Here is a 25,113-nt window from a genome sequence, read left to right on the forward strand (position 1 = left end):
AAATGTTGGTTTTGGTGGCAGAAAATGTAAATGCCCTTTCAGTGTCTATGAGAGATCTACGATATACAGCATTTCGTCAGCTGAACACACAGTAAAATTGCCGAAAAGATCAGGGCAGCAGTACTGTTAGCACCAGACGTGAACAGCCTGTTAGCGAGTGGTAACAGAGAGCGTTAACAGCGAGTGGTAAAAGCAAGCATTAACAGCAAACGGTAACAGCGAGAGATAATATCGCGCGGTAACAGCAAGCGTTACTCTGATCCGTAACAGCATGCTAAAATGTTACCATGCGGTAAACCTGCTGTTGCTCTGAACATAAACTAAAATGTTAATCTTCTCGAACGATTAGACGTATGACGTATGCAACGTTGGCAAACATTCAGCACAATTCCTAATACCCTCTAGAAGGGCACACAATAAGAGAGAAAACCACAACGACAGCATCCACATGTGACCGGCGGGCCTGTGTGAAGGCGATGACGCCGCTGGCACTTTACATGCATGACTACGTGTCCTTTTAATATCCTGTACACAGGCGGCGCTTCAAAACTTCCGCTGGCAAATAAATAAAAATGTCACGAAATATATGTACTCGTCCTCGTTGACATGAAATATATGTTTATGTGAAAATACAAGCCATGTTTGAGAAAGTTTTTGTGTATTTTTAAAACGCACAACAAACAATAATTTGTTGGCTTTTTTTTTGCACTTGTTTCAATTATTTAACTATTGAAATTTTAGTATGACTAATTGGATATGTTTTGAGTGCGCTGTTTGTTTGTTAAATAAATACTTTAACGCAACTGGCTGGATTGATTGAAACTGAAATTGAAAAGAACATCCTGGATTAACCGAAAACAAGTCTAAATAGTTCTTTAAAATACAAATAACTTGGCCAAGTTTGAAACAAAATTATTGAAAATGCGAGCACAATTTATAATGGACGATTATTTCGCCCGATTGAAATATATCAATTATCCAAAAACTAATGCAAAAATATTTCATTTCAAATCCCTAATCACCTCTCTCGCTGTCATCAATCATTTGACTCTGTCAATTAACAAAAAACCAGTCAAATGTTGACAACGTATGACTGAAATGTTGAAAATTAAACAAAATGTTAGTTAATTCCCCCAGCGAATTGAATGTAACGCGTCATTTCACACATTATTGTGACATTCTGGCGACGGTTCTTCTTGGTCTGGACATCTAGTATAATGCGATGCTATATTCATAATTAGTTTGCATAATTTGACTCGACCCGCCAGTGAAGGCATTCCTGTATGTGCTCGTCGATGGTCCATGGACCATGGGTCCGATCCGTCCCTGAACAATATTCAATTACAAACATTGCTGAATGTTCCCAAACATTTGGAGTGTCTGGCTGGAAATTAATTTGTTTGTGTAACCGGGCAAACTAACACTACTATTCCTCATTTCTCATTCCAGATCTACAATGGACCCACAATGGGTGGTGCGGGAGGTGTGCCAACAAATTGCGTACGTGTACGGGTGTCCTGTTGGTCCTTTGGTAATTGTAATGCGAGCAAATAAACGAGCGAGTCCAACACACGAATATTCATACAACAATGGAACAAACAGCCAGCTGAGTGAGGAGCTGCAGGACCCACCAAGGACATGGCCAGCACACAGATGTGAATGTGAATGCAGATGCAGATGGAGCTGGAGCTGGAGAGAAAGGCAAATGCCAGAACAGGACACGACAAATGCCTGGTGTGTGGGTTGCCTTGTTATCCGCACCCCCCAACCACGCTCCTCCCCATTTTATATTTCCAGCAAATGGCAACAATTTTTTAATTTCAATTCTACTTTTCATCTTTTTTTCTCTTTTTAAATGCGAGTAGGGCTATTTTTCAGGTGCTCAACTGAAACAAGTTGTCCAGCCAACACCTGCAATATCCTGCTGTGGTCAGCTCCTGTTTTCAGTGTGTTCCTACGCTCCCCTGAACAAGTTCCCCAAGCGTCGATCGTTGTGTAAAGTTTTCGCAACGAGATTGTAGAGCATTAGCCAGCTACATATGACATTTTAAAGTGTTGTCCCGACTGGGAACTGGCTGTTGCCGTGGGAATTGCCTGATTGGATGTTAGGGGGGAAGGGAGAGAGAAAATGTTGCCAAAATTGAATTCACAAAGTTATGAATAGTTAATGTGTGAGGGAGGAAGGTGTGATACAATATGGGAATAGGATATGTTATGCGTAAGAGAGAGGTAAACTTTTTAAGCGATTTAGTTAAGTGTTTAAATTGGAATACTTGGCAGATAAAATTTAAATTAAAGTACGCTGGATTCACCTTTTGCTTTAAGTTAGCCATATTCTAAAATTGAAGGCAAATCAAAGTAATGAAAACACAATGCCAAAACAGTTTTTAGAGTACAGACAATACATATCGCATGTCATCTCCCATGCATTTCGATGTCCTGCTGTTTGGGTCCAGCGGCAGCTTCAATGGGAGATCAGACCATGACCCCAATCGATCCACTCCATTGTCCCAGCATCGAATGCATTATTAATCAACAATGGAAAAGCGAACAGCACAACAATGCCAGTGGAACCAAACACTTTTCCCCAGCCCAGGCCCTGACACACAAGTGGGAGAGTGCCGCCCTCATGCATGTCCTGCACTACTGGCACCTGGACTCCCGCCTGTCAATACAATCCACATGTACCAGAGTATTTTTCATTAGAGCAATTTTCGTTAATTACATGAGACGAGGGCGGCAAGCGGGCAGCCGGGCAGCCGGACAGGGAACTCTACATGTCCATAAAGTGTCCATTTCAATTCGTTTTTTGTTTTTAGTTTTTTTTTTTTTGTGGGAGGCCCTATCCCTTGCTGGTTCTGCGATTGCGATGGCGATGGCGATTTTGGGTTCGGTTTCAGTTTCAGTTTCACTTTTGGTTGCTGGCATCTCTGACCTATAAATCATCTAATGGACAGGACAGGTTTGGTTTCTATTTGGTATGGCTTTTCGGGGTGGCGATGCATCCAACATCCAACATCCAACATCCAGCCCAGCTCCTGCAATCCTCGTACCATCCTACCACACATGTGTCAATATTTGTGCGAAATGCGGCCGCAGTCTCGTCGACACAAACACTCTCCATCATCCACATCCACATCCACATTCCCATCCACATTCGGTTTCGGTTTTTGTGGGATTTTAGTTTGTTTTGTTTCCGTTTCGCTTTACCAAATTCCTCTGCAGCTTTTCCAATCTTTACTCCCACAACCCCTTACAGAGATAGAAGCGGAGCGAGCGTTGCTTTTGGTTGTTTAAATTTAAGTTCTATAGACAGCAAAAAAATACAGCTAGCAGCACAAAGGACCAAAAGTCACATCCAAATTTAGTTGTTACCCCTTTTTGGCAAGCTTTTGAATATTTAAACTATTTTCTAAAGCTTCAGTCGGACTTAATTTCCGCTGCACTCCCGCTCAGTCGAAGTGGTCTCCCTAATGGACATCTGTTTTGCAGTTCATTTGTCATGGAATTGAATTTATTGGTGGTTTTTTTTTGGGTACCCATCTCTTGGCATTTGCGTGTCCTCGCATATGAGCAACTTATTTGCCCTCTGTCATGGCTGGTCTGAGTCATGAAATGAAATCAAATGCAGTCGAGTGAGAAGAATGGTTGCAGAACAGATCAGGTTCCTCTCCCTATCTCGTTTTCTGTCTGCGCATTTATAGAGCGGCAAACATTTTAATGGAGACTACTCGAAAATGGAATCGTTGGGTAGGGAGAGAACTTAGCAAGATTATGTTGAGCAATTTATATCCTCCAAACACATGTTGGTTCTTTTCATTCTTCTTTACTTTTGATTTCTTGAGTTCTTCCACAAGTTAGTTAGTTGGATCAATTTGCCCTGGGAAACATTTGGATTTGTGCTAAGGAATGCGAGCTGATCCGTGTCGTAGGCGCAATAAGGACAGCGAAACATTCCCCTCTTGCCAACGCACCAACGCAGACCTTCCTGCCAGCGATATTTTTTGTCACAACGTTGGCAAACGTAAAGTGGTCAGTGGTTTTTTGGTCAGTTTGGCCACGAAACGGGCGCCATCGGAAAGCTCGGTCTCGACCAGGCCGGAGGCGGCATGAATAATAGAAGAATTCGAGTTGTCTCCGGAATCTGTGGGGGAAGGATTGGTGTGATTAATCTGGTACTTAAGGGCAAGTACTTTTGCAACACTCACCATTCGCCCCAGTGGTGTCCATTGTGCCGTCGGTGGCCTGCTCCAGTGGGAGGGCGCCACCACGGTCATGCTGAGAAGCCTCAGGCTTGGGGTCGGCCTCGAACAGGCCCTTGACCAGCAGCAATTTTCCCGCGTTGACAAGCCCTTCTAGCTGGTCCGGCTTGACGTTGACCTTGCCGCGGTACATGTAGTCAATCAGGGCGCGCAGATCCTGGTACTTGACATCCTTTAGTAGCACGCACGGAAAGTTTTCGTTATGTCCTTGAAATATGGTGGCAAAGTATGCACTGCAGGCGGACAGAACCACCTTGTGGGCCTTAATGGATTTGCCCTCGGCGCAGATCGTGCAGTCGACTAGAGTCTGGGTGTCCAGTAGCGTCGCGAATGTGCTGATCAGCGTGCTCTGGTGCATGCTCCAGCGCAGGCTTTTCCTAGGATTGTCCATATTGAGGGGGTACAGATCTAGGCAGAGTTATAGCCGAAATAAAACCAAAGGCAGCGCGTGGTCGTCGACTTGCGAAGAACTTTACACACACTCACACACACACACACACACCCAAACGAGCAGAGTTGCAACTTTTTTCTATCGATAGGCTTTCATACCTACACTTGTTGTTGCTCTGCGATATTTGTTTACCTTTTGGCGATTAATTCGAATTTTTTGGTTAAATTGAAACTGCCAGAAGCCTAAACTGAATTCGGAATCGTTTACTTTACACATTCTACACAGCTTTCGTCTTGCAATCAATGCACAAATGGAAGGCACCATTGATTGCTATTACGAGTGTGCCGCTGTGGCCAGCTCAGTTTCTCTTGCCTGCCGCTGGGCAGGCCAAAGTGAGGCAAGGCAAGGCCAGAGAACACAGTACAGAATCAGAATCTATGAATGAGTTCTTTCAACTATCTATCAAGTTCAAACCTCAAATAATAAACAATACAATGAAAACTGATCGACTGATACTCGATATATTTACAAATTTGTATGTTGACATTAATTGGCTCGCAGTCGAGGGTTAGCCAGTTTGTGGGTTTTCAGCCGAGTGGCGCCTGCTGTGCATCCGAAAAGCTCTGCGGTGGGAGAAAGACCTCGGGCAGCGGGAACACTTGTACGGGCGTTCTCCCGTGTGATTGCGAACGTGCTCCTGGAGAACACCGGGGCGGTCGAAGGCCTTGGTGCAGTGCGTGCACTTAAACGGCTTTATTCCCATGTGGATTCTCCTAGTGTGTACATTGAGATCGCCGTTTCTTCGAAATGATGACGAGCATTGAGGGCATTTAACTCGCGGCTCTGCTGGTTGCGTACGGGTGTGCTCCTGGACGATATCACGACAGGGGGGCTCCACTCTATCAACATACTCCATCAGATTGAATGTGTTCAGTGCATCCTCAAGGCACGGCGGGCATATGTGTTCGTGCAGTGAATGCCCTCGACCCAGCACGGACCCGAGAACCTGGGCCAAAATGTCAGCACTGCAAATTTCCCTCTTTTGCCTCTCGTCAAAGCGGTTTATAAATGATCCGGACTTGGCCAGGCAAACTCTGCATGTGTCCTCCATTGCGCTGAAAATTAATTAGTTGTTTAATGCAGAATTTATTTAAATATCGAACTCAGGCAATCAAATTATAAATGTATTTTCAAATAAATGTACAGCAGCAGGAACAAAATGTGCAATGCACAACCATCGATGGCATTATCGATAGGATCGATGGTTTTCCTCTTGTGCGATAGTGGGACTTCAAAGTCTAGTAAATAAATTGAGCGCACTTAAAAAACATTTGAAAAGCCAATCATATAATAATATTTCGTACAATTTTGTACAAGAAATAATAATGATCCGATACAGCAGATTGACAGCAGAATATTGTTGCCCGATGTGCTGAAGATCGAACAACAAATACATATACAAAAAGAGCAATCGCTTTTAGCAGCTAACTTTGGAACATGAAAGCAACAATGGATGGCGACACTCTGGCTGCAATTAAAAGGCAAATCTGCAATTGTTTAAACTTTAAACCCCGTGACCACAAGGCATGACAATGGATGGGATGGCCTGGAACTGGCAACTGGAACCCGGAACGGAAGCCAGGGAAAAAGGCACAGCACAAACCGCAAAAGGCAGAGCAGAAAAATCTGAGAGCATTTCAGCCGCAAGCTGCGGCAAGTCCCAAAATAGTCATAAATTTCTAGCGTTTTTAACAAGAAACAGATGGAAAATGGAAAATGAGAAAAAGTAAACTGCAAAAGGCAAGGAGAAAAATTTGAAAAACAAGGGGAAAATAAATATACTGGAGAATACTCGTTGGTTAAAGCGAGGCACGAAAAGCACGCCCAAGGAGTTTGCTTTAATTCACTTTTTGTACTGCTCTTTGGTTCCGCCTTCGACAACTTTCCACTAATGACACTCCGCCGCGAAAAGTGCATCCAATTTGGCAGACGTAAATCATTTTCCAGACCAAAAGTGCAGCCTGAAATGTGAATAGTTAATGGCCATTGAGAGGACATAAGTGCCCTGACCCACCAGGTCCCAAAGTTGGGGGAAATATATTGTTTTTAATATGGTATGGCTGTCTGCGGCTTGAAGCGCGAACATTAAGTGGCAATGTGGCTACATGGCATGGCGTTGTCCCCTTTGTTTGGAGCATAAGGTGGCACAGGAAGAAAGTCAATCCAGGGCAATGCCTTCGTGGGAGAAACCTTAAGAAGATCGAATGGGGAACACCCTGTTTGTAGGTTAAGCTTAGATCTAGATCTATATCTCTAGAAAATCTATAAAAATTCCAGCTGCACAAACAAATATATACACACAGCAAAACGAAGTTGTTGTATCCGTAAGGTAGGGTGCACCGACCGCTGGCAGCATCAATGAGACCAGACCACGCACGTAGCCGGCAGCCGGCAGTCGGGAACTGGGAACCGGAAACTCACACACACTCTAAAAACTAAACACAAGGGCGAGAGGCTGTGCAGAGGTGGGTGGGTGAGGTGCGGTAAGGATTCAGCGAAACACCAGCAACGAGCATTAAGCACGTCGGCAACATAAATATTTTAATTTTGCTAAAAATTTGTGCTGAAAAGTCGCTTTTTTGCATTAGGAAGTGCGAGGCAGAGACTACCCCTCCGGTATAGAGCACACAAATACATAAGCACGCATACACACAGATACGCACGCACACACTGACACAGCATAAACTAAACAAAATGGCGTCGACGAAAGGATGCGCTACGTAAATGAGATGCTTGTAACAGGCACCCGTTTGGTATACCCTTACAAAGGGTACACCCTTTGTGGAATTTACAGCAGAAAATGTTTAACTCCTTGTTCAGGCAATGCAAGATTATAATTTTTTAACACTTTTTTAGAGCATTTTATAAAGATCGTTTGGAAATTGCGGCATACAAATTGGTTTTTCTGAAGATTTGCCAATTAATTGTGAGAAATAGTTTACCAAAGTGTAACAAAATCGATTCAAATGTAAGGGTATTCAAAAGTTCAACTAAAAGTTGCCCTTTCCTCGTTGTTGTTACTGCTGTTTGGTGTTGGTCCTGGTGCTTCTGTGTCCTGGGCCTGGGCCGGGCCTGTAATGATAAGCGCTGTTAGTGTTTTACTTTAATAGGCAAAATTATGTTGCCACACACACAAACACGCAGTTGCACAGCGAACAAGAGGGAGAGAGAGAACCCACACAAACACAAAACACATACAACACACACATAGAAAAGACTTTGACTCAAACACGGCTCAAAGGCATAAATTATTGCGGTTAACTGGCTTGGCTGGAGCCGTAGAATGAAGCACGGAAAACGTTGTCAGAGCCAGAGTCAGAGCCATAGCCGGATGGCACAGTTGACTCTGTCTTCCTCCAGCCTTGTTCTCTCTACACACCACTTTTTGGCCAAATGAAAATAGTGTTGGCCCGGCCTACATGCTGGGACACAGTTATTGTTTCTATTGAGTTAGTTGTTGGTTGTGTTCTCTCTCTCTCTCGGCCACGACATAATAAGCCAAATAACAAGAAAGTGTGGAATATAATTTCACAGTTTTTCTTGTGTGTTTTTACCAAACCAAACCAAAGCAAAGTTTGCTAAGATTTATGTAAAGAGTTTCGCTTTGGTTTTTGGCCTGCAAAGCGATTTCTAGGCAATTCCGTTTTAACTTTCATGATTAATGGTTCCATTTCGGCCGCACAGCATGTAGTTTATCCACAGAAATCTGTAAGTTTGTGAGAGAAATTCAATTTTGGTGTAATAATTAAATTTGTAAAATAATTTAGAAAGTTAACCATGCACTTAAGCGTTGGCTATTGTGAGTTGATTTATGGATATTAAATTCATAATTTTAAATAGAGAGGAATGCTTTGGTACTAGGAAGATAATATATGTAAGGTAATTAATTGTGCATGGTGCAGGTTGACTAGTTGTGAAAGAAGCAAAACGTTTCCAACGAAAAACATTGAGAATGAACAGCCGAGAGCTGTGTGGATCGTGAGAGCGCTGCCACAGGGCGCTAACAGTGAGCTGTAACAGGGAGAGGCCACAGGCTGTTAACGGAGAACTCTAACAGACTGTTAACATGGTGTATTAGCAGCGCTGTTGCCAGATTAAAGCTGATGAGAGCTTTTTGGTGAGAGAGAAATGTTCTCCAGCCTTCCATTGTATATTTAGCCCACCTTTTCCTTATTTACTAACTTGTTCGGATACAATTGAGTTACTTTCCATCAAACTTCAAAACATGTTGCCAACAACTTACTATTTACAAGTGTTTGAATATTTAAAATCGAACATTTCCATCAGCTTAATTAAATGACTAAGAAATTGAAAAGTAAATACGTGTGGTACCTTGTATAAATTCCAAAATTCATTCTTAAGTGTGTTTCTACCTTCTACATCCTGCTCCAAAAGGTGCTTGCAGCTGCTTGAGGTTTATTATACAAATTCATTTTAATGAAAACCATAATGAAAAACCCTGCAAATATTTGCGCATCTGGCAATTTAGTAAATATTCGAAACACAATTTGAATATTCGAATTTTCTGTTAATTGAACTCTCGTCGGGTCCGAGTTTGTTTGTTCTTCATATTTGTTGGGTGTTTTGACGTCCAACAAATGAGCAAACATGTGGGCTAAGCCAAACAGGGAGAACTAAATGAAGGGATAAATGTGACAACAATTACGAAATTGCCGGCAATCAATCAGCGGCGAAGGGGAAAACCCATGGAAAATGGCCGACTGGGGGACACTTAAGTGCGCTTAATATTATGAAAAGGTTCTTGGCCAGAGCTACTTTTAATGTGCTTCATTAAGAGACGAACAAGTAATTCCTTCTGCGGCTTCTAATTAACTTGATAAATGGCCAACAAAGCGATCTTAATGACAGTCAAACAAATTATTTAATTGTTTCCACAAAACATGTCTTAATGGGGAGGGATAAAGAGTGAATATCTCGTCTGGGAGATTCTTAAAATACATAAAATATAATCTTCTAAAATATGATATAATATCCCGCTTCCATATCGGAAATGGAGGATCATGCAACACCCTGTAGTCCATCATGTTGCACTCAATAAAAGGAATACGCAGGAAGCCTTTCTTGCTGATGTATTTGTGTGCATATTTATGTACATAAATCAATTATCCATCCACAAATAACTAAAATAAATCCTGTTCAACTGCCATTTTTTCAGTTGGTTTGCTTTTAATGCGTTGATTCAAAAGCCGGAAATTAATGCAGATATTTTGTATTAATCATAAAAACTAATTGCGCAACAAGGAAATAAAATAAATGAATGTCCATTCATGCAGAATCGCCATGAATGATGAAGTGCCGCTGAATTATGGTGTAGAGAGCATATGGACAGAGCATCACAGTCGTAGCGCGAATTGAAATCAAATAAAGTGCTCGCAAAGCGAAAATCACTTTCCAGCAGCGACACAAGATGTCTGGCTGAATGGCTTGACAAATGTTTAGATTGATAACAAAATATTTGTAGACAACAGCAGGTGGGGGTAGCCGATGCTTCGGTTCGGAGGTTGAGCTGCACTCGCAATGGGATGGTATGTGAGGGTGCTGCATGCCTGGCGAATGGCTTGGAGGGGCATTCAACAAAACAGCAGAGCATAACCCTTGCTCCTTGCATAGAAACTCATCTCAGCCCCGTCCGTCTCTCTGGCTGCCTGCCTGCCTGTTAGGTCTGCTCTCCAAGTCAAGTGTTTGGCTGTCTATCAATCGAGTGATTGACATGTGTGGGGCGTGTCAATAAACCGACTGAGTCAAGTGCCGCAAAATTGCAAAAAAGCAACTCAAAAATGCCAGGCAATCGACAATGCATGGGGGAAGGGTTGGCTGGCAGCAGGAGAGAGCATTCAAAGAGTTTGCAGCCTTTGTAACGATTTAACTAGATTCAAAATTCCATTTAATCAAGGTGAAAAGGATTCACCATTCTGTTAGCAAAATCGCGATATCTGTCTGCATGCTGATAGCTGCTTTAAGTCACTCAAAAAGTTAATATTTCCATTCATACATAACGCAAAATTCATTTTAAATAAATTCTCGGTGTTTTCAGTGCCGAAAAGTTACAACAAAATGAATTTAAAGATTTATATCCATCAACAAATGCTAAAACGGTACGCAATGTAAAATCGAACTCTGAGTATTGTCTGTGACCGTGACTCTCTCTCTCTCTCTGACTCTGCTTTATGCAAAAGAATTAATGAACCATAACCAAAAAGTGGCGCCAAAAATTACAATTCAGGACGCATACAACATTTGAAACATATATTTATGCGGAAAATGCAATTAATTAAAGGCCGCCACTTGGCGATGGATGCCTGGTGCAGGCGACGTATGTAATTTTAAATAAATTTACACTAAATGGGGTCTCTGCACTCTCATCAATGTTGTGGCACCCATGCAATCGCTGTGCCACATTGCGTGTTGCACTGTTGGAACCTTGAAATGCATTTAAAATTCTTGCCACCTCTTTTGACACGAATTTTTAATTGTTTTCACCCACAGAGAGATACACGGCGATACAGTGAGAGAGAGAATGAGAGTGGGTGAGGGTGAGGGGAAATGGAGGCAGAAATTGGCACATTCGCATTGCACTCTGGGGCTTTCTAAATAACTAAATATCTTTTGGCCCGCAGTCGCATTTGTTGGGGTTTTGGTTCAAGTGGGTCTCATTTCTATGGCTGCCAGCCATTACCACAGGTGTCCCACATTTTCGATGACTCTTTGAGCTCTTTGGGGCAAAGTTTCCACAAGATATTATCGCATTGACCATTGCCCGGACAGGCCGCAGTATCATCATCATCATCCTCATTCCTACCTCATCCTCCACACCAGTTGAACGGACCGACTTCTCCCGCAGAATGTTGATTTATATTTATATTTGTTGTTGTCCAAGTGTATCTCTCTGGTGCGGTACTTGAGTGGGCTCTAAAGTGGGTTATGGGGTTGTTGCTGGCGGGGCATAAATTGAATTATGGCTCATAAAATGGACAAGTCGTAAGCGTAAATTATTGTCAATAAAGTTTAACATTAATTGCAGTAGCACTCTCTTTTTTTTTTATGGTGTTTTTTGTATTTTGTTGAATAAGTGAAAAGCTTTCAAAGTTTAATCTCTTTTGTTACATTTTCTAGTGAAAAGTTGATCGATTCGACTTTCTGAGAGAAGCAGAATTTTAGTAATAATTTATCTCAATGGATTAACCCCGCTGACGGGTTAATTATTTTTGATTTTTGTGTTGAAAAATCTCAAATAATTTATTAATTAATTGTATTTTTTTCGACATCAATTTCCACTCTTTAATCCCATCTGGGAGAAAACAAGAAAACCATTTCCAATTGCATAAATATTTAAATAAATCTATCAGACAAATGAAAGCTCTTGTAAATATTTGTAGTCTGCTGTCGTAGACCGATATCCAAAGCCTCACACAACAATCAATTGGCAGCTGAAATCTCACAAAAACACAAAAACCCACACAGCCATAAGCCCACCCACACAGATTCACTCACACACATACTAATACAGATATTGCGGTACGCACTTTTGTTGCTCTGTTGAATGGGCCCATAAATGCCGGCTAAAGAAGCGCATAAAAAATTTCAAATATAAGATAAACAAACCGGCAAAAAGATTCACCCATACAAACACACATCAGCAAAGCGCGGACACAGACACACACACACATAGCATGAGAGAGGAGTGCGAGAGAAAGTACTAAATCCGAGAGAGGAGAGTTTTTAATGCGCAACGCAAACTCACCAAAATTCCCCATTTCAATTGCCCTCAAAGCAGCCACAGGGAAATTTAGAAAGGGAAGTTTGTGGATTTTGGTCTAAATTATGCCTTTTCGGCTGAAGGAAGGTCAGTTGGAATATTAGTTGATCAGTGCCCTGGCCAGGTAGGAAACCTGATGGAAAAAATAATTGTTGCCTTAATTTTACCCTTTTGAAGAGGGGGCTGTGTTGATCCTGGGGGAGCAGCAATAAGCAATAGCATTTAGCTACACATAATTGAAAACATTAACCAAAATTATGGATTTAGTTGTACTTTGAATCTACTAACATACTGTCCTGTAAGGAACGGTCGACCAGAAGACACGAAAGTTGAAAGTCAAAGGGCTCGAACGTCATCGACACAATGGGCAGCAGTTATAATAAAATCTTTGCTGTAAATGGAACCTCCACAGTGATGGGCTCCATTCCAGACAACAGCCACTTGCCAAGGATTCTCCTCGATGGTTGTATCCTCTCCGAGAAGAATTCGTTCCTCCAATTGTGGCACACGTCCAGCAGTCAGCAGTCAGCAGAGTGGCTGCCGAGAGTAGAAGAAAGACTTTGAAGACTTGAATTACAATTATAAAACATTTGAATAGAACCCCACCCTACATATGACACCAGATACGGCGACTCCCACAAGTTTATTATCAACCGTCAATGGGCCGCCAGAGTCGCCCGGGCAGACTGATTTTCCGGATGCTCCGGCACAAATAATATCTTTTTGTTGTGACGAAACTTTAGACACTGTCTTTTGCTTAAGATAGGAATCGCAACGCTCTGCAGGACTTCAGGGAACAGATTTTTAGAACTCGTGCAACCCCAACAGGTCGATCTTGCATCAGCCAAGGGAACACTCTGCACTCTATCATTGAATATCAGAGGTTCACTTAGCCGTAGGACGGCAATGTCGCTCTTCACCAATGAAAAACGTGGAGAACCAGTGTAATATTTGATCGCCGCCACATTGCTGATTGTTCCGCCTTGGCTTCGATTTGATGAGCCCGCTCGAACTTGAAGTTGCTCAGGATTTATCGTACTAACACAATGGGCGGCAGTTATAATAAAATCTTTGGTGTAGATGGTACCACTGCAGATATGTTCACCGTTCACGAGTAGAGCCACCAGCCAAGGATCATTCTCGATGGGCGTATCCTGTCCGCCAATAATGAGTTCCTCCAAATGTGGCACACGTCCACCAGACAGCAAAGTGGCTGCGAACGAGGTTTTAATTAGAATTTTGTGGGTTTTGTTCTGTCTTCAATGGGGAGCATGCAACCCTTTTATAGAGAAAATTGTCCGCAAGTAAAGCGAGAAGAAGTGCTTCTTCCGATAAGTTGAATGTTGACTGAGGAATGCAATGAATTCTTTGACTTATGAAGGTTTTTATTTGCAGTTGCAAGTTGTGTTCGAATTCCCTTTCACACAACAATTTTACGGAAATAGAACTGGGAACAAGGTTGGTCTGCATATATTTGTATTTGTACTTGCAGGCATCGTTGCCAGTTGTTGTTGGTGTTGCTGGAAAGAGTAAAACAAACTGCATTAAAATGTTGCATAGCCCAAATGGGGCACCAAGGACTGTGGCTGTTGGAAAAGTGTTCTCTAAGGGCAGCTATCGTACAAACCAAAAAAAAGGAGAGAAAGGAAAAACACACAGAAAATGAAGAAAATAAAGCAACAACTAAATGTTGTGTGTTTCGTGCTGGCGTTGGGGCTGCACTTAATAATTATAATTTATGCAAGAGTAAACAATTGTGGGTGCCCAAAACCAAGCCACACAAAAGGTGCACCACACCGCTGAAGGAGCAACAGTGCGGTGGCAGCACACCGTCACTGCCTTGCCCTGTCAGGGACACAATAAACTTTGGCCAAAAACGTAATTTACATAGTTTGCATTTTTAATTACAGCCAAATGCGTATCCAAAGGGGAGCAAGCCCAAAGAAGTACGAGCTGCAGCAGCGGCAGCGGCAGGACATTGTTGAATGGTGTTGGAGCCTTGTCAATTACCCTCCTGGGGTCTGTCTGTGGACGTCTGTGGGCGTGGCAATTGCATTCCAGTTACTACTTCCACAAAGATTAATTTCCCTGTGCTGCCATGAAGAGTCGATGTAATTATCATTCAACGCCCACCCTTGGACCCAGGACATCCACTTGGTGCTGACCTTTTTGCACTCGCGATGGCCAAATTCTGCGTGGCCTTTCGAATTGATGTACCTCAATAAATTGTCCAACAACAAAATGTGAACAAGGTGTCCCCAGCCACCCCGGCCATCCCCTGCCACCACCACTCGTGTCCATTACAATCCCCGCATCCCAAAAACCGCACATCCACCCCCACACCTCAAAAACCAGTTGACACATGTTGCAGCTAACATGGCCAAGTGGATGTGGTGGTGGGGTCTCAATGCCATGGCGTGGCAAGTGGACTCTGTTTGCGGTGCAAAGTGATTTGCCATTATGCCACACTGCCTTCCTTTCTGACTGCCGGCCACCCTGCCACATAGTGAGCCACCTTTCCTTTCCTCTGCTCCCGCCGCTGTCTTTGGCACTTTGATCATTTGCCATTTGCCTGTTTGCGTTTTAATTAACTTACATAAGCTTAATGAACTTTCCAGAACCCAATCCGATCCAGTCCAAGGAGGAAGAATGGGGATGCGAATGGGAATGGGAATGAGCATGGGCATGGGCGTATCCCTTGCTTATTAGCTCTTGACATGTTTACATCGATGGTACTTCAAGTAGTAGCTGTGACAACTTACTTTTGTGTTACTCTTGAAAAAGGTATGATGATTTCTAGTAGGGATTTGGAAGTCGAAAATGGGTAGGAAGACCACCAGGAACAGAGCCTCCGCTTTTACAGAGCACCAACGCTGTTAACAGCAGAGGTTAACATTAACAGCTCACTGCTATATGGTGCTGTTAGCGCTCACTGTTCCCCCTCCACTTTTGCTGTTGCAGAAAGAAATCATTCGCTGTGAGCAGTTCATAGACGAACACTAACACTGCAAGGGTATCTCTTGACTCGATTACCCTTCGGCTGGATTTTCTTTCTTGTTAGTTCTTAGCCGACTTACAAGTCCAATTGTTGATGTGCTGTTTGCGGTGGTCTCTTGGCTCAATTTGATCTGCTGTCAGACACCTTGGCCATCAGGCTTAGGGCACCTCGTAAGCTGCTTAAATGCTAAGCACTTGATTTCCGAATGAAGGCGTTGGGGGTGTGCATTAGCCCCATTGCTGGGTGTACTCTGAGGAAACATTCGAGTTAGTCCCACAAATTCCACTTACTTTCCGCTCCCATTTGCACAACTTAAATTGTAGTAATAATTTGTATACGTAATGCTCTCACACACTTGCGATATTAACTACAGAAAAGCATAAGTTAAAATGTCATTAAGTTCTGTTCCTGCCACAATTTACACAGCTCTCGCTCACTCCCTCCACTTTCTGCAATTTCTTGTGGCTTAAGTGTGCTGCTGCCAGCCACAAGCTGTACAACAATTTAGCAAACTCATTTTTATAATTGAGCCAGGCAAAAACTCTGTACTCGAGCTCTGCGCAAATGCCATTAACAACGACCTCTGGATTGGTTTTCTTAGCCATCAAAATATTACAACCGAATTTCCTGCATAACTCATTTCAATCACAAGAGACCACAAGAGAAGCGATGGGAGGAAAGGAAGGAAATTTAATTTTCATTTTATTTCATCAATTGAATTTATATGTTTAATGGATTGTCGTTTAATTTGGAATGGAGTGGAGTGGAGCCTGGAGAGCATTTTGAATAATGGATGGATGGACACGGTCTGGCGCTGGCTGCACTGCTCCTCGGTGGCTCAGCCGTCATTCTTGTCACTTTTTTCGACAGCTTTTCCCTCTTTGGCTGTCAAATATTTGATTTGGCCTTGGCCCGAACTGTTGGTATATTCTCGTCTTGATTTTGGAGGCCATGCCATGCTTCGGGCTGTCTCTTTAATTCTCATTTTTTGTTCCGAGCGGAGTGGCACTTGACACGGATCTATCCGAGGCGTTTGTGAAACTTGAAGATTATACTGCCCCGCCTCGTATATTCTAATGGACTCGACTAATTGGCCAGCTTATTAAAGCCTCAACTCGGAGCCATTGAACTTGGAGTTGGTCCAACTACTTGCTGGCGGCACCAGCTGCTGGTGCCGGGAAAAACTTTTCTTTTTCGCCCCCCCCCACTTGCGCTCAACTTTTGTACACATAAATTTACATATTAGCAGAGCAGGAAACTGCTTGAAGCGGAGGCACAAACATAGTTGATCCAATTAACTAACTAAGAATCACTTAGGTCGAGAGTTTACTGCCAGTTGGACTATACTTTGAGGGCTGGCTCAAACGGGAGGGCGCCTCTTTAAATGCTTACTCAATCAATTCTTCAATTGGGTCACTGGTCCCTGGTCTCTCGGCTTTGATGGACATCCCATTCCGTTTGTGTGCGTGTGTGTGTCCTGCTACTCCATTGTCCTGCGGTTGCTCTGAAAGTACTTCTGTACGACTACGATGCGGCAAAAACGATTGTCAGGCTTTTGACGAGACAATTTGTATTCATTGCCACTTTAATATTTAGCGATGCGATGCGTAAGCCGCTACCAGTCACTTCACAGTAAAGTGATTTTATCCTCTTCCTTTCATACATGTGTATGTATCTTTTATCCCTTTTTATTGCCATTTTTCTGGCTTCTGTGTGTATGTTTTAAGTGAAATCATTTGCATTGCATTCTGACATTATTTCAATCTGAAATGCAGAGTGGCGTGGAATCAACTCAAAGCGAGTTGACGAAACAAAAAACTGCAGTTTTTCGCGTTATGGAAAATATGTAAATGGCCGGAGTGCTATTTAAATTAACGCTTCCCTTCCCTTGCCCAAAAGTTTACAGTACACTTTGTACATTTTTTAGAGCCTGACTGTCATACCTATCAATCCTGAATTAAAATGAAACCTATTATAATAACAACAGGTGAGAGCATCCATTTATGATTTAATTATCAATTTTAGATAATATTTCTTGCCCAGCCCTATATTTAGTCGTAAAATGCTTAAAATACATCCGCACACAAAAGATTTATATTGTTCGCTATTGCCATTGCTAACTGTAAATGCTAACTGTACTAGCATATGCTTACGCGCAGCAGCGACCGGTCTTTCGTCTGTCCATCCCACCTCCTTCGTTGCTGCACTGTTCTCTCCTATAGCTAACCTTCGCACTCAGCTGTTTCGCTGTCTCTCTCTCACGCTTCTAACGGGGCTTGTAAACGATGCATCCCAATGCTCTGCAGCATGTGTACGTGTACTGCTTGTAGTTTCATTTTACACATATTGTATGTATGTAGGCGTTGAGCTTTTCAGATATTTCTCTCTCCTTCTGCCCTCAGTCTGATCAAAGCTGCATGCTTAATTCTGCTGCTCCATTAAAAGCACCACAAGCCGCCGATGCAGCGCTTGAAAATACAAACGAAAAGCAACAAAAATATTTATAACGCTAACTCAACTGTTGGGCATTTTTAAAACACAAAAAAAAAAAAAAACATTAAATGTTTTTTTAATATATTCCTTAAAAACAGCATAAAATTGTCCTTGTAGATAGCTAGGGGAAATGCTCAAAGCTGTGTTCCCCCCGAATGTTGCATATATTTGCGTGCCTCCTGCTGCACTTTGACCGCTTTGAGAGGTGCAGCAGCAGCTGCAGCTGCAGGACCCCTCAGCTTTGGCTTGCAACTCATTAAAAATGGTAAAGGGGCAGGCTGGCAACAACAAAGCCAAACAAACGGGAAATACCAACGGAAAAAGGGGCAATGCAAATGGGAGAGGGAGAGAGCGAGGAAGCGAATGAGGAAAGGCTGCAGATGATGGAGGAAAATCCTCTTCGAATGAGTCAAGGTGAACAGAGTGCTACAGAGGGCTTCTCCCTCTGCTCTCCCTCTGGCAGAAAGATCCTTGCTGGCAGGCAAATGAAGCCCGAGAGTCCGGGAGAAGACCCCGATAAGTCCCTTCACACGCAGCGAAGCGGCCTTGCTGAATGCATTTCCCTTAGACTTTTCCTTAACCTTTTCCTTTGTTTATTTTGGCTCGGTGTGTTTTCAGTTGACTGCACTGCAACTGCACTGCTGCGACCCAACACCCCCTCGCACCATGGAAAAGGCCATAAGTCACCGATTGGTGACAGGCTGCACAAATGTGTGGCCTAGTGCGAAAAAAGCGGTGCGTACTGGAAAATGGAAAATGGGTTACGAGTGCAAGGCTGCCACGGGCGTACTACATTCTACCGTTGCCCAACGTAATGGAAAGCCATAAAAACGATTTATGGTATCAAAAGTGTGTCCCAGCCACAGTCACCACAGAAAGAATGAGCCAAAGAGTCACACAGAGAGAGAGAGAAAGACAGAAACCATGAGAGTTGGAGAAAGAATGTGAAACGCAATAGGGTGAATAGGTGCCCAAGGTTACAGCCCATAAGTGAGAACTTTAACATGAGTTCTCGCTCTCTTTAACTTAGATATAGAAATCTCTACGAGGTCACATCTTACAGCCTACATAGCTATAATTAAATGCTCCTCACTGTTGTCTTCCTGCGGTTCAATTGGCCAATTGATTGAGTTTGGGGATTTAGCGATATCATTTGCAGTCCCATATGACATTTGTCAGAGACTCCCTCTCTGATTAGCTATTTATATTCACATTCCCTCACCGTCGCCCCAATTTCCTGCGGGGTCTGCAATTAATCGCTGAAAGGATTACACGCCCCCTCAGGGGTCGGTCCTCAATGGTATCCGATGCTCTCGACCACCCCGTCGTCTGCCCACTTAAGTGATGCTAATTTATGGCCCCGACATTTCTTGTTCGTTTTGCCCATCTCCGATGAATGGAATGGGCCTTTTCCCGCCCCCCAAGGGAATCCGATACAGGGGACAACAGGGCCGTGGACAAGGACGATGGCATGATTTTGCTCATTTGCTACTCGGTTTATCTGACTGGCAATGCCAACAGGAGGAGTTTTTGGGAAAACTTTATAAGCTGAGATTAGTTGGAATTGTTACCAGACTTGTCTGGTAATGGTATGCCGCTGTCATTAAGTTCTTGATGTTTTTGTTTACTTTTCAATTCAACAAGCATTCATCAAGCATAAAATTTAATACATTATATTTTATTATATTTTTTGTGAAGTCCACACAATGTACAGAGTCTGCAGAGTCACAGCGGGTTAGTGTCTGCAGAGTTGACAGCGAGCAACAGGCTCTGTAGCGTTAACAAATCAAGTAACAGTGAGAGAGAGAGAGAGAGAGACTAACAGTGGCCGTCTATGCTAACAAAGAGAGAAGAGAGCTCCAAGCCTCAGCGATCTACTCAAGCCACATCCATTTGAAGAAACCAAATTATTTGTAATAGTGTGCATAAAACGGTACATAACTAATTAACCGTTGGCCTATACGCAAACAAATGAAAACTTGGGCGATGTTCACATCGGCATTGGCATTAATTCGGTGAAGCTTATAAAACGCTCGTATAAATCATTTAATCAGGAACATTCCAATTAGGTCGCAACAATCGGAGTGTATTCCGACACCCAGCTCACCGCAGGTCAACCCTATTATGGGTGTCTATGGAAGCGACACCTAATGCCACCGCGTATACAAATTCAATCGGCTAATCAGCGTGCGATTCACACGCTAATGAACTATGGCCGCCAATTAGCCAATGGCCATGGCCTCCGCTTTCAAACTGATTTGTCGCAGGAGCCCTTTCAATAGGAAGTCAAATACATTGTATTTGAAGTTAAATTATCAAAATTTATATGAATTCATATATTATTGGTACCATTGGTACATTCTCGCAGATGGTTCTTCAAATATTTAGTATATAACTCCATACCCCCCATCTATATCCTCAGAATTCATCAGCACGAAAAACACTAAAACTGCATGCGGAAAAACAGTATTAAACCCATGTAAAATGTTTCGGAATAGAAGCCTCTGCTTACCTGCAACTACGGCTCCGCAGAATATGAAGCACTGAAACATACTTGGAAACTCGCTCAGGCTTACACGGATTTTTGTACGAATGGAGAACAGAAGCGAATCCGATCCATTTAGGGACTCCGTGGTTATGTTGGTACGATTGCAGAGATGGACCTCATTGTCGGTCTCCTTCTGGCGGTTGGATACCAGAGATGCTACCTGGCTGGCAATCACACGCTGTGAGGCCTTCCGCAGTCCCATGGCCACAGAGTCCAGTGGCGACTTGGCTGGAGGCGACACGGGATTGGCATCCAGAAAAACGTCGATGCGCGCATTGGAAAGCCTCGAGCGGTGAATCTGCTTAAAGAAGGCCAGAATAGAGTTGTTGTCCTGTTGGACAAAACTAAACGGGCACACGATCGACTGAATTCTGAAGTGATGATCATACTGGCACTCGGCATCGAAGTCAAAGTACTTTAAGGTAATGTTGACCTCGAAGCTGCTGTAGGGATCTAGCCGGCCGGTGCAGCCTTCCACGTGGTACTGTTTCGACGCATTTGACTTCACCTTGAAGAGCACTGGCTTCGGAAAGAGATTCATTAGGGTCAGTATACGTCTCTGGCTGCTATTGTAGGGCGCGTTGAATTTCATAATGGTTGGACTTGTGCACAAAAGATCACAGCCATCATATTGCGTGAGATTGTTGCCTTTGTTATCCATTGGAACTGAAATTTGTTGGGAATTTTGTCAGCAATTTTGGGCTACAAATGTTTCCGACAGACAGCATTTGCATATGCTACTCGACCAGGCTAGATCCAACAAGGCAGAGCCATGTTTTTGCATTTCATTTATGGCCCCAAACTACCGACTGAATCGCTGGCCAAAGCTGGAGGCATTCTCACGCATTACCATTCCGTGGCACTGCCAAATGGTGGGACGGGGCTTTAGCCATCAATTCCACTTTAGGCCAGTCATACCCGAAACCGAAATGATGATGAACTCAACTGTCAATTGCTGCCGCGAGTTGCATTTCTGGGTCAGTCGTTAACCAAAAGCACTGACTCTGTGGCCAGTGCAGAGCGGAATTGCCTGCACAATGCACGAAGGAGTTTCGATAGAAAGAGAACATTTTGCACCGAACATTTTGGTCCCACATATTTATTGTAACTCAACTCAAACTCTCTACTCTTTAAGCATCCATAATGGCATGCACCAGATCCACATAGTTGACCAGGCCCTGATCATTGACGCGATCCTTCAGCAGCTCATCCATCTCCTCCTCGCTGAGGCATTCGCTGCATTTGTTTAGAACGCGTCTCAATCGGGCGGCGGGCAAGTAGCCAGTGCCTTGCACATCCAGAAGCCGCAAGCTGGAGATGAACTCTGCGGCCTTCTCCTGGCCCTGTTTGGCGTCCAGCACAGCCGAGTTCTTGCCCAGGCCGGTGTAGATGGCCAGGACCTCATCGAAGGAGATGCGTTGCAGGCCCGCTGCCTGCAGCTGTCGGATGTGGTGCTGCACCAAGGACTCCATCGGATTAGCGCCCATCACACGCAGGCAGTCCCCCAGATGTTCAACGGATATCTTTCCATCCCCACGATGTTCGTGCTGCTTGAAGGCGTCACGCAGCCACGGGAGGTGTCCCCGATTCTTCGGCTTTGGCGCTGTGCTCGGGCCCTGTTTCGATGCTGACATGATGCTGCCACTCTTGGGTTCCAGTTGCGTTGCTTCGTTGATTGGTGCTTCTATTGATTGGTCATACATGAACCGGGTGCGATGAATGGTAAATGCGGAAATTATTTTTCGGGCTATTGTTGGGCAAGAAAAATGGAAATATTTAGATGCTTGTGAGGCACAAAAATTGAATTGAACAGGACATGCTGACAGGTGAAAGTCGAATGGGACCTATCAGTTTTGAAATGTTTTAAATAAAGTCAACTCATTTTCCACTGACATTTCTAGGGTGGAAATCGAAATCTGCTTGCAACCTCACCATCTGATTAGATATCAGCTTTTGGCTTGAAGCTTCACTCAGCCATGACTAGCAAATCAACGACCCTCATACATATACTCATCGAGAGCTGCACCTGCAAGTGACCGCAGGCGAAGTCCTGTCCTGGGCAGTGGCTGGACCCGGACTTGGTGCATTCCTCGTTCTGGTGCTGCTCCTGTGACACACTTAACCGATTTTGCAACCATTTTGCACTTCGCTTGAACGCACTTCATGCAATTTGATGTTTATGGAATTATCACAAGCCAACAGCTTTGCCCTCGACAAACATGGACAGGGACAGATGGATGTATAATCATCGATGTGATGTCCCCCACAGCCAGCCAGCATCCTGTCTGCCATTGCCATTCCCACCGACAAACTTTACTTAGTTATCGTCTGTGGTGGATGGATGAGAGAGCTCCTGCTCGTGCCTCGTGCCTGCCTCATCCTGCCTGGTGGCTCATAATGCACTTTGCATGTTAAATATTTAATTAAATGAAAAATAGCAAAACCCTCAGCAGCACCAGACCCTCGTGTGTGTGCTCCTGCATCCTGTCAAGGGCCACAAAATACAAAAAAAAAAAAGAGTTCATTTGTTTCGTGGCGGTGGCTGCCTCAGTCAGTCTTCATTTATTGTAAATGAGTTTGCCGGCACAGGATCAGGCTGTGGCCCAATGGAGGAGCAAGGAGCGGGACTGAACTGCGGCGCAATGTGTGGATTCCGAGAGAGGATACGGATATACATATTGAACAAGACTCACCACGCACAAATGGCATTTCAATTCAATTCCAATTCCCAATGCCAATAATTTGCAACGATGCCGAATATCATTAATGCCTGCCTGAAATGTGCGATGGCGAATGCCTAGAGCCCAGAGCCCTCTATAGGATTCCCTCAATTACCAAACCCAACCCGTCTATCCATTGTTGGATATGTTATTAACATTTCAGTTACTGAACATTTCTTTAATTCTATGTAATTGACTTTTATAGCAAATAAAACGTGGAGGGAGGCTCAACTGTGTGTCCGATGTGAATAAATACTTTAATGCGCGGAATTCAGTTTTAATCAGGAACGTAATTTTTGAATTTTTTGTTGCCTACTCGCTTGGGTTCTGTATGACCACGATAAAGTAATCGGCCTTTGGGCACAGCATAATCTCATGGTACAGGGTTCGCATACGCAGAAATGATAGCTCATTGGTGGCATCCAAGTCGAGGACCACCTGGCGGGCCTTCTCAAGCAGGGTCTGCATTGTGGCCGCATAGTGCACAGACAGCGTGTGTTCCAGGGTGCTCTTAATGGGTATGCCATCGTTATCAATCACAACGATGCCCGCAACGTTCTTCATGGAATGGAAATGCTTCAGCATCTCCTCAACTTCGGCCGACATGTCGCTGTGTCTTTTTGTGGTAACGTTTTAGTCGAGAGAATTTTGGTTTGTTGTTTATAGTTTCAGAGTCTAGGGAGCAGTGGGGAACAGGCATTGACATTTCATGGCCAACTATATGTGACGGAAACTCTCTCTGATTTCATTTGCAAGTTAACAGACTTAACGGGTCGATACAACTTTTATGATGTTCCCCGCATAATCCGTACTTTTGTTGTACGTAAATAAGCATTAAAGTTTGTAACAATGCCGGATGTTGGACGGGGCAAAAGCAAAAGTTTCGTTACGTTTGGGAAATTAATTGAATGCTGTTGATGCCAGACTCCTGCTCTGTGGATGCCAGTTGCTCGAATGGCAGCAGATGAAATGTTTGCATCAAGTTTTGTGCGGAAATTATGCCACTCTTCCGGACCCGAAGCCAGACCCCAGACAAATGTACACCCGAGAAGCCGGACAAAGGCTGACCATCTGGAGAGAGGCGGCAGACACCCAGACGAATGGACTGGCGGGACAGAATCAGAGCCAGAGCCAGTCCAGCACCAGACCCATTGGAAGTTGTTATGAAAAGAGTGTAAAATTGTTCACTTTTAAATTAATTAAAAGTCTTAAAACTCATAATGAAATTACTCAAACGGGCAGACAGCCGCCAGACAACAGAACAGGACATGCCACAGAATGCAAGGAGTGTGGGGTTAGTACGGAAATGTCAGCTCTCCTCAGATTCCACATGCCTCCCCCTGTGTGTGTCTGTCCGGAAAATTGGGTAAAATTAAACCACCTTCTCGTAGGTCTTTCTGTCATTGTTGGTCACAAGAGGGAAAAAAAGGAAATGCATTTGATAATTAAATCAATGTCCAGGTGAAATACCTCAAATGCAATTTGTCATGCAAAGCCCGAAAAGCCAAAAATGTGGAAAATGTGTCCTCTAACTTTGTCATTAAATGGGTGCCAGATGGGGCAGAAGTGGGTGCAAGTGGACGCTTGGGTTACACGTATACATTTTGTTGCATATTTGTTGAATCAATATTAAGTTTTTACTCGGAAAGAAAATAATAGGAGTTTTCAATCCTTCCCCACTGTATGCTGGACTCGACTCCAGTGTTATTTTGCACACGAAACTAAAACATTTACAAATGTTCTGGCAATTTATGCAGTCTGCAAACACTCGCCTCGCATTTTATTAGCAAAGTTAAAAATAAATACACATGAGAGGGGAGAATACAAATCAGGTTTCACTTTTTGTCACTATGTTCTGTTCTGT

The 25,113-nt window shown here is 43.6% G+C and overlaps 5 protein-coding genes across 5 annotated transcripts; all 5 read right to left on the minus strand.

Annotated features, from left to right (window-relative positions):
- Window positions 1–3,874: 3,874 nt before the first annotated feature.
- Window positions 3,875–4,807, minus strand: LOC117582030 (longitudinals lacking protein, isoforms H/M/V-like). Its single transcript, XM_034269559.1, has 2 exons — window positions 4,209–4,807; window positions 3,875–4,144 (listed from the first exon to the last, which is right to left on the minus strand). The coding sequence occupies exons 1-2, from the start codon at window positions 4,651–4,653 to the stop codon at window positions 4,008–4,010; spliced, it is 582 nt and encodes a 193-aa protein (XP_034125450.1). The 5' UTR covers window positions 4,654–4,807; the 3' UTR covers window positions 3,875–4,007.
- Window positions 4,808–13,146: 8,339 nt separating this feature from the next.
- Window positions 13,147–14,854, minus strand: LOC117582237 (trypsin alpha-like). Its single transcript, XM_034269847.1, has 2 exons — window positions 14,826–14,854; window positions 13,147–13,747 (listed from the first exon to the last, which is right to left on the minus strand). The coding sequence occupies exons 1-2, from the start codon at window positions 14,852–14,854 to the stop codon at window positions 13,147–13,149; spliced, it is 630 nt and encodes a 209-aa protein (XP_034125738.1).
- A 5,494-nt stretch (window positions 14,855–20,348) lies between these two features.
- LOC117581985 (vesicle-associated membrane protein-associated protein A) lies at window positions 20,349–21,240 on the minus strand. Its single transcript, XM_034269476.1, has 2 exons — window positions 20,494–21,240; window positions 20,349–20,430 (listed from the first exon to the last, which is right to left on the minus strand). Exons 1-2 carry the CDS (start codon window positions 21,188–21,190, stop codon window positions 20,366–20,368), a joined length of 762 nt encoding a protein of 253 aa, XP_034125367.1. The 5' UTR covers window positions 21,191–21,240; the 3' UTR covers window positions 20,349–20,365.
- Window positions 21,241–21,622: 382 nt separating this feature from the next.
- On the minus strand, window positions 21,623–22,334 carry LOC117581953 (myosin-2 essential light chain). The gene has a single exon (XM_034269436.1). It carries the CDS (start codon window positions 22,230–22,232, stop codon window positions 21,660–21,662), a length of 573 nt encoding a protein of 190 aa, XP_034125327.1. The 5' UTR covers window positions 22,233–22,334; the 3' UTR covers window positions 21,623–21,659.
- Window positions 22,335–23,406: 1,072 nt separating this feature from the next.
- LOC117581986 (dynein light chain roadblock-type 1) lies at window positions 23,407–23,880 on the minus strand. The gene has a single exon (XM_034269478.1). The coding sequence runs from the start codon at window positions 23,853–23,855 to the stop codon at window positions 23,562–23,564; it is 294 nt and encodes a 97-aa protein (XP_034125369.1). The 5' UTR covers window positions 23,856–23,880; the 3' UTR covers window positions 23,407–23,561.
- Window positions 23,881–25,113: the final 1,233 nt, after the last annotated feature.

Source organism: Drosophila guanche, unplaced genomic scaffold, assembly GCF_900245975.1.
Source record: "Drosophila guanche unplaced genomic scaffold, DGUA_6, whole genome shotgun sequence".
NCBI lineage: Eukaryota > Metazoa > Arthropoda > Insecta > Diptera > Drosophilidae > Drosophila > Drosophila guanche.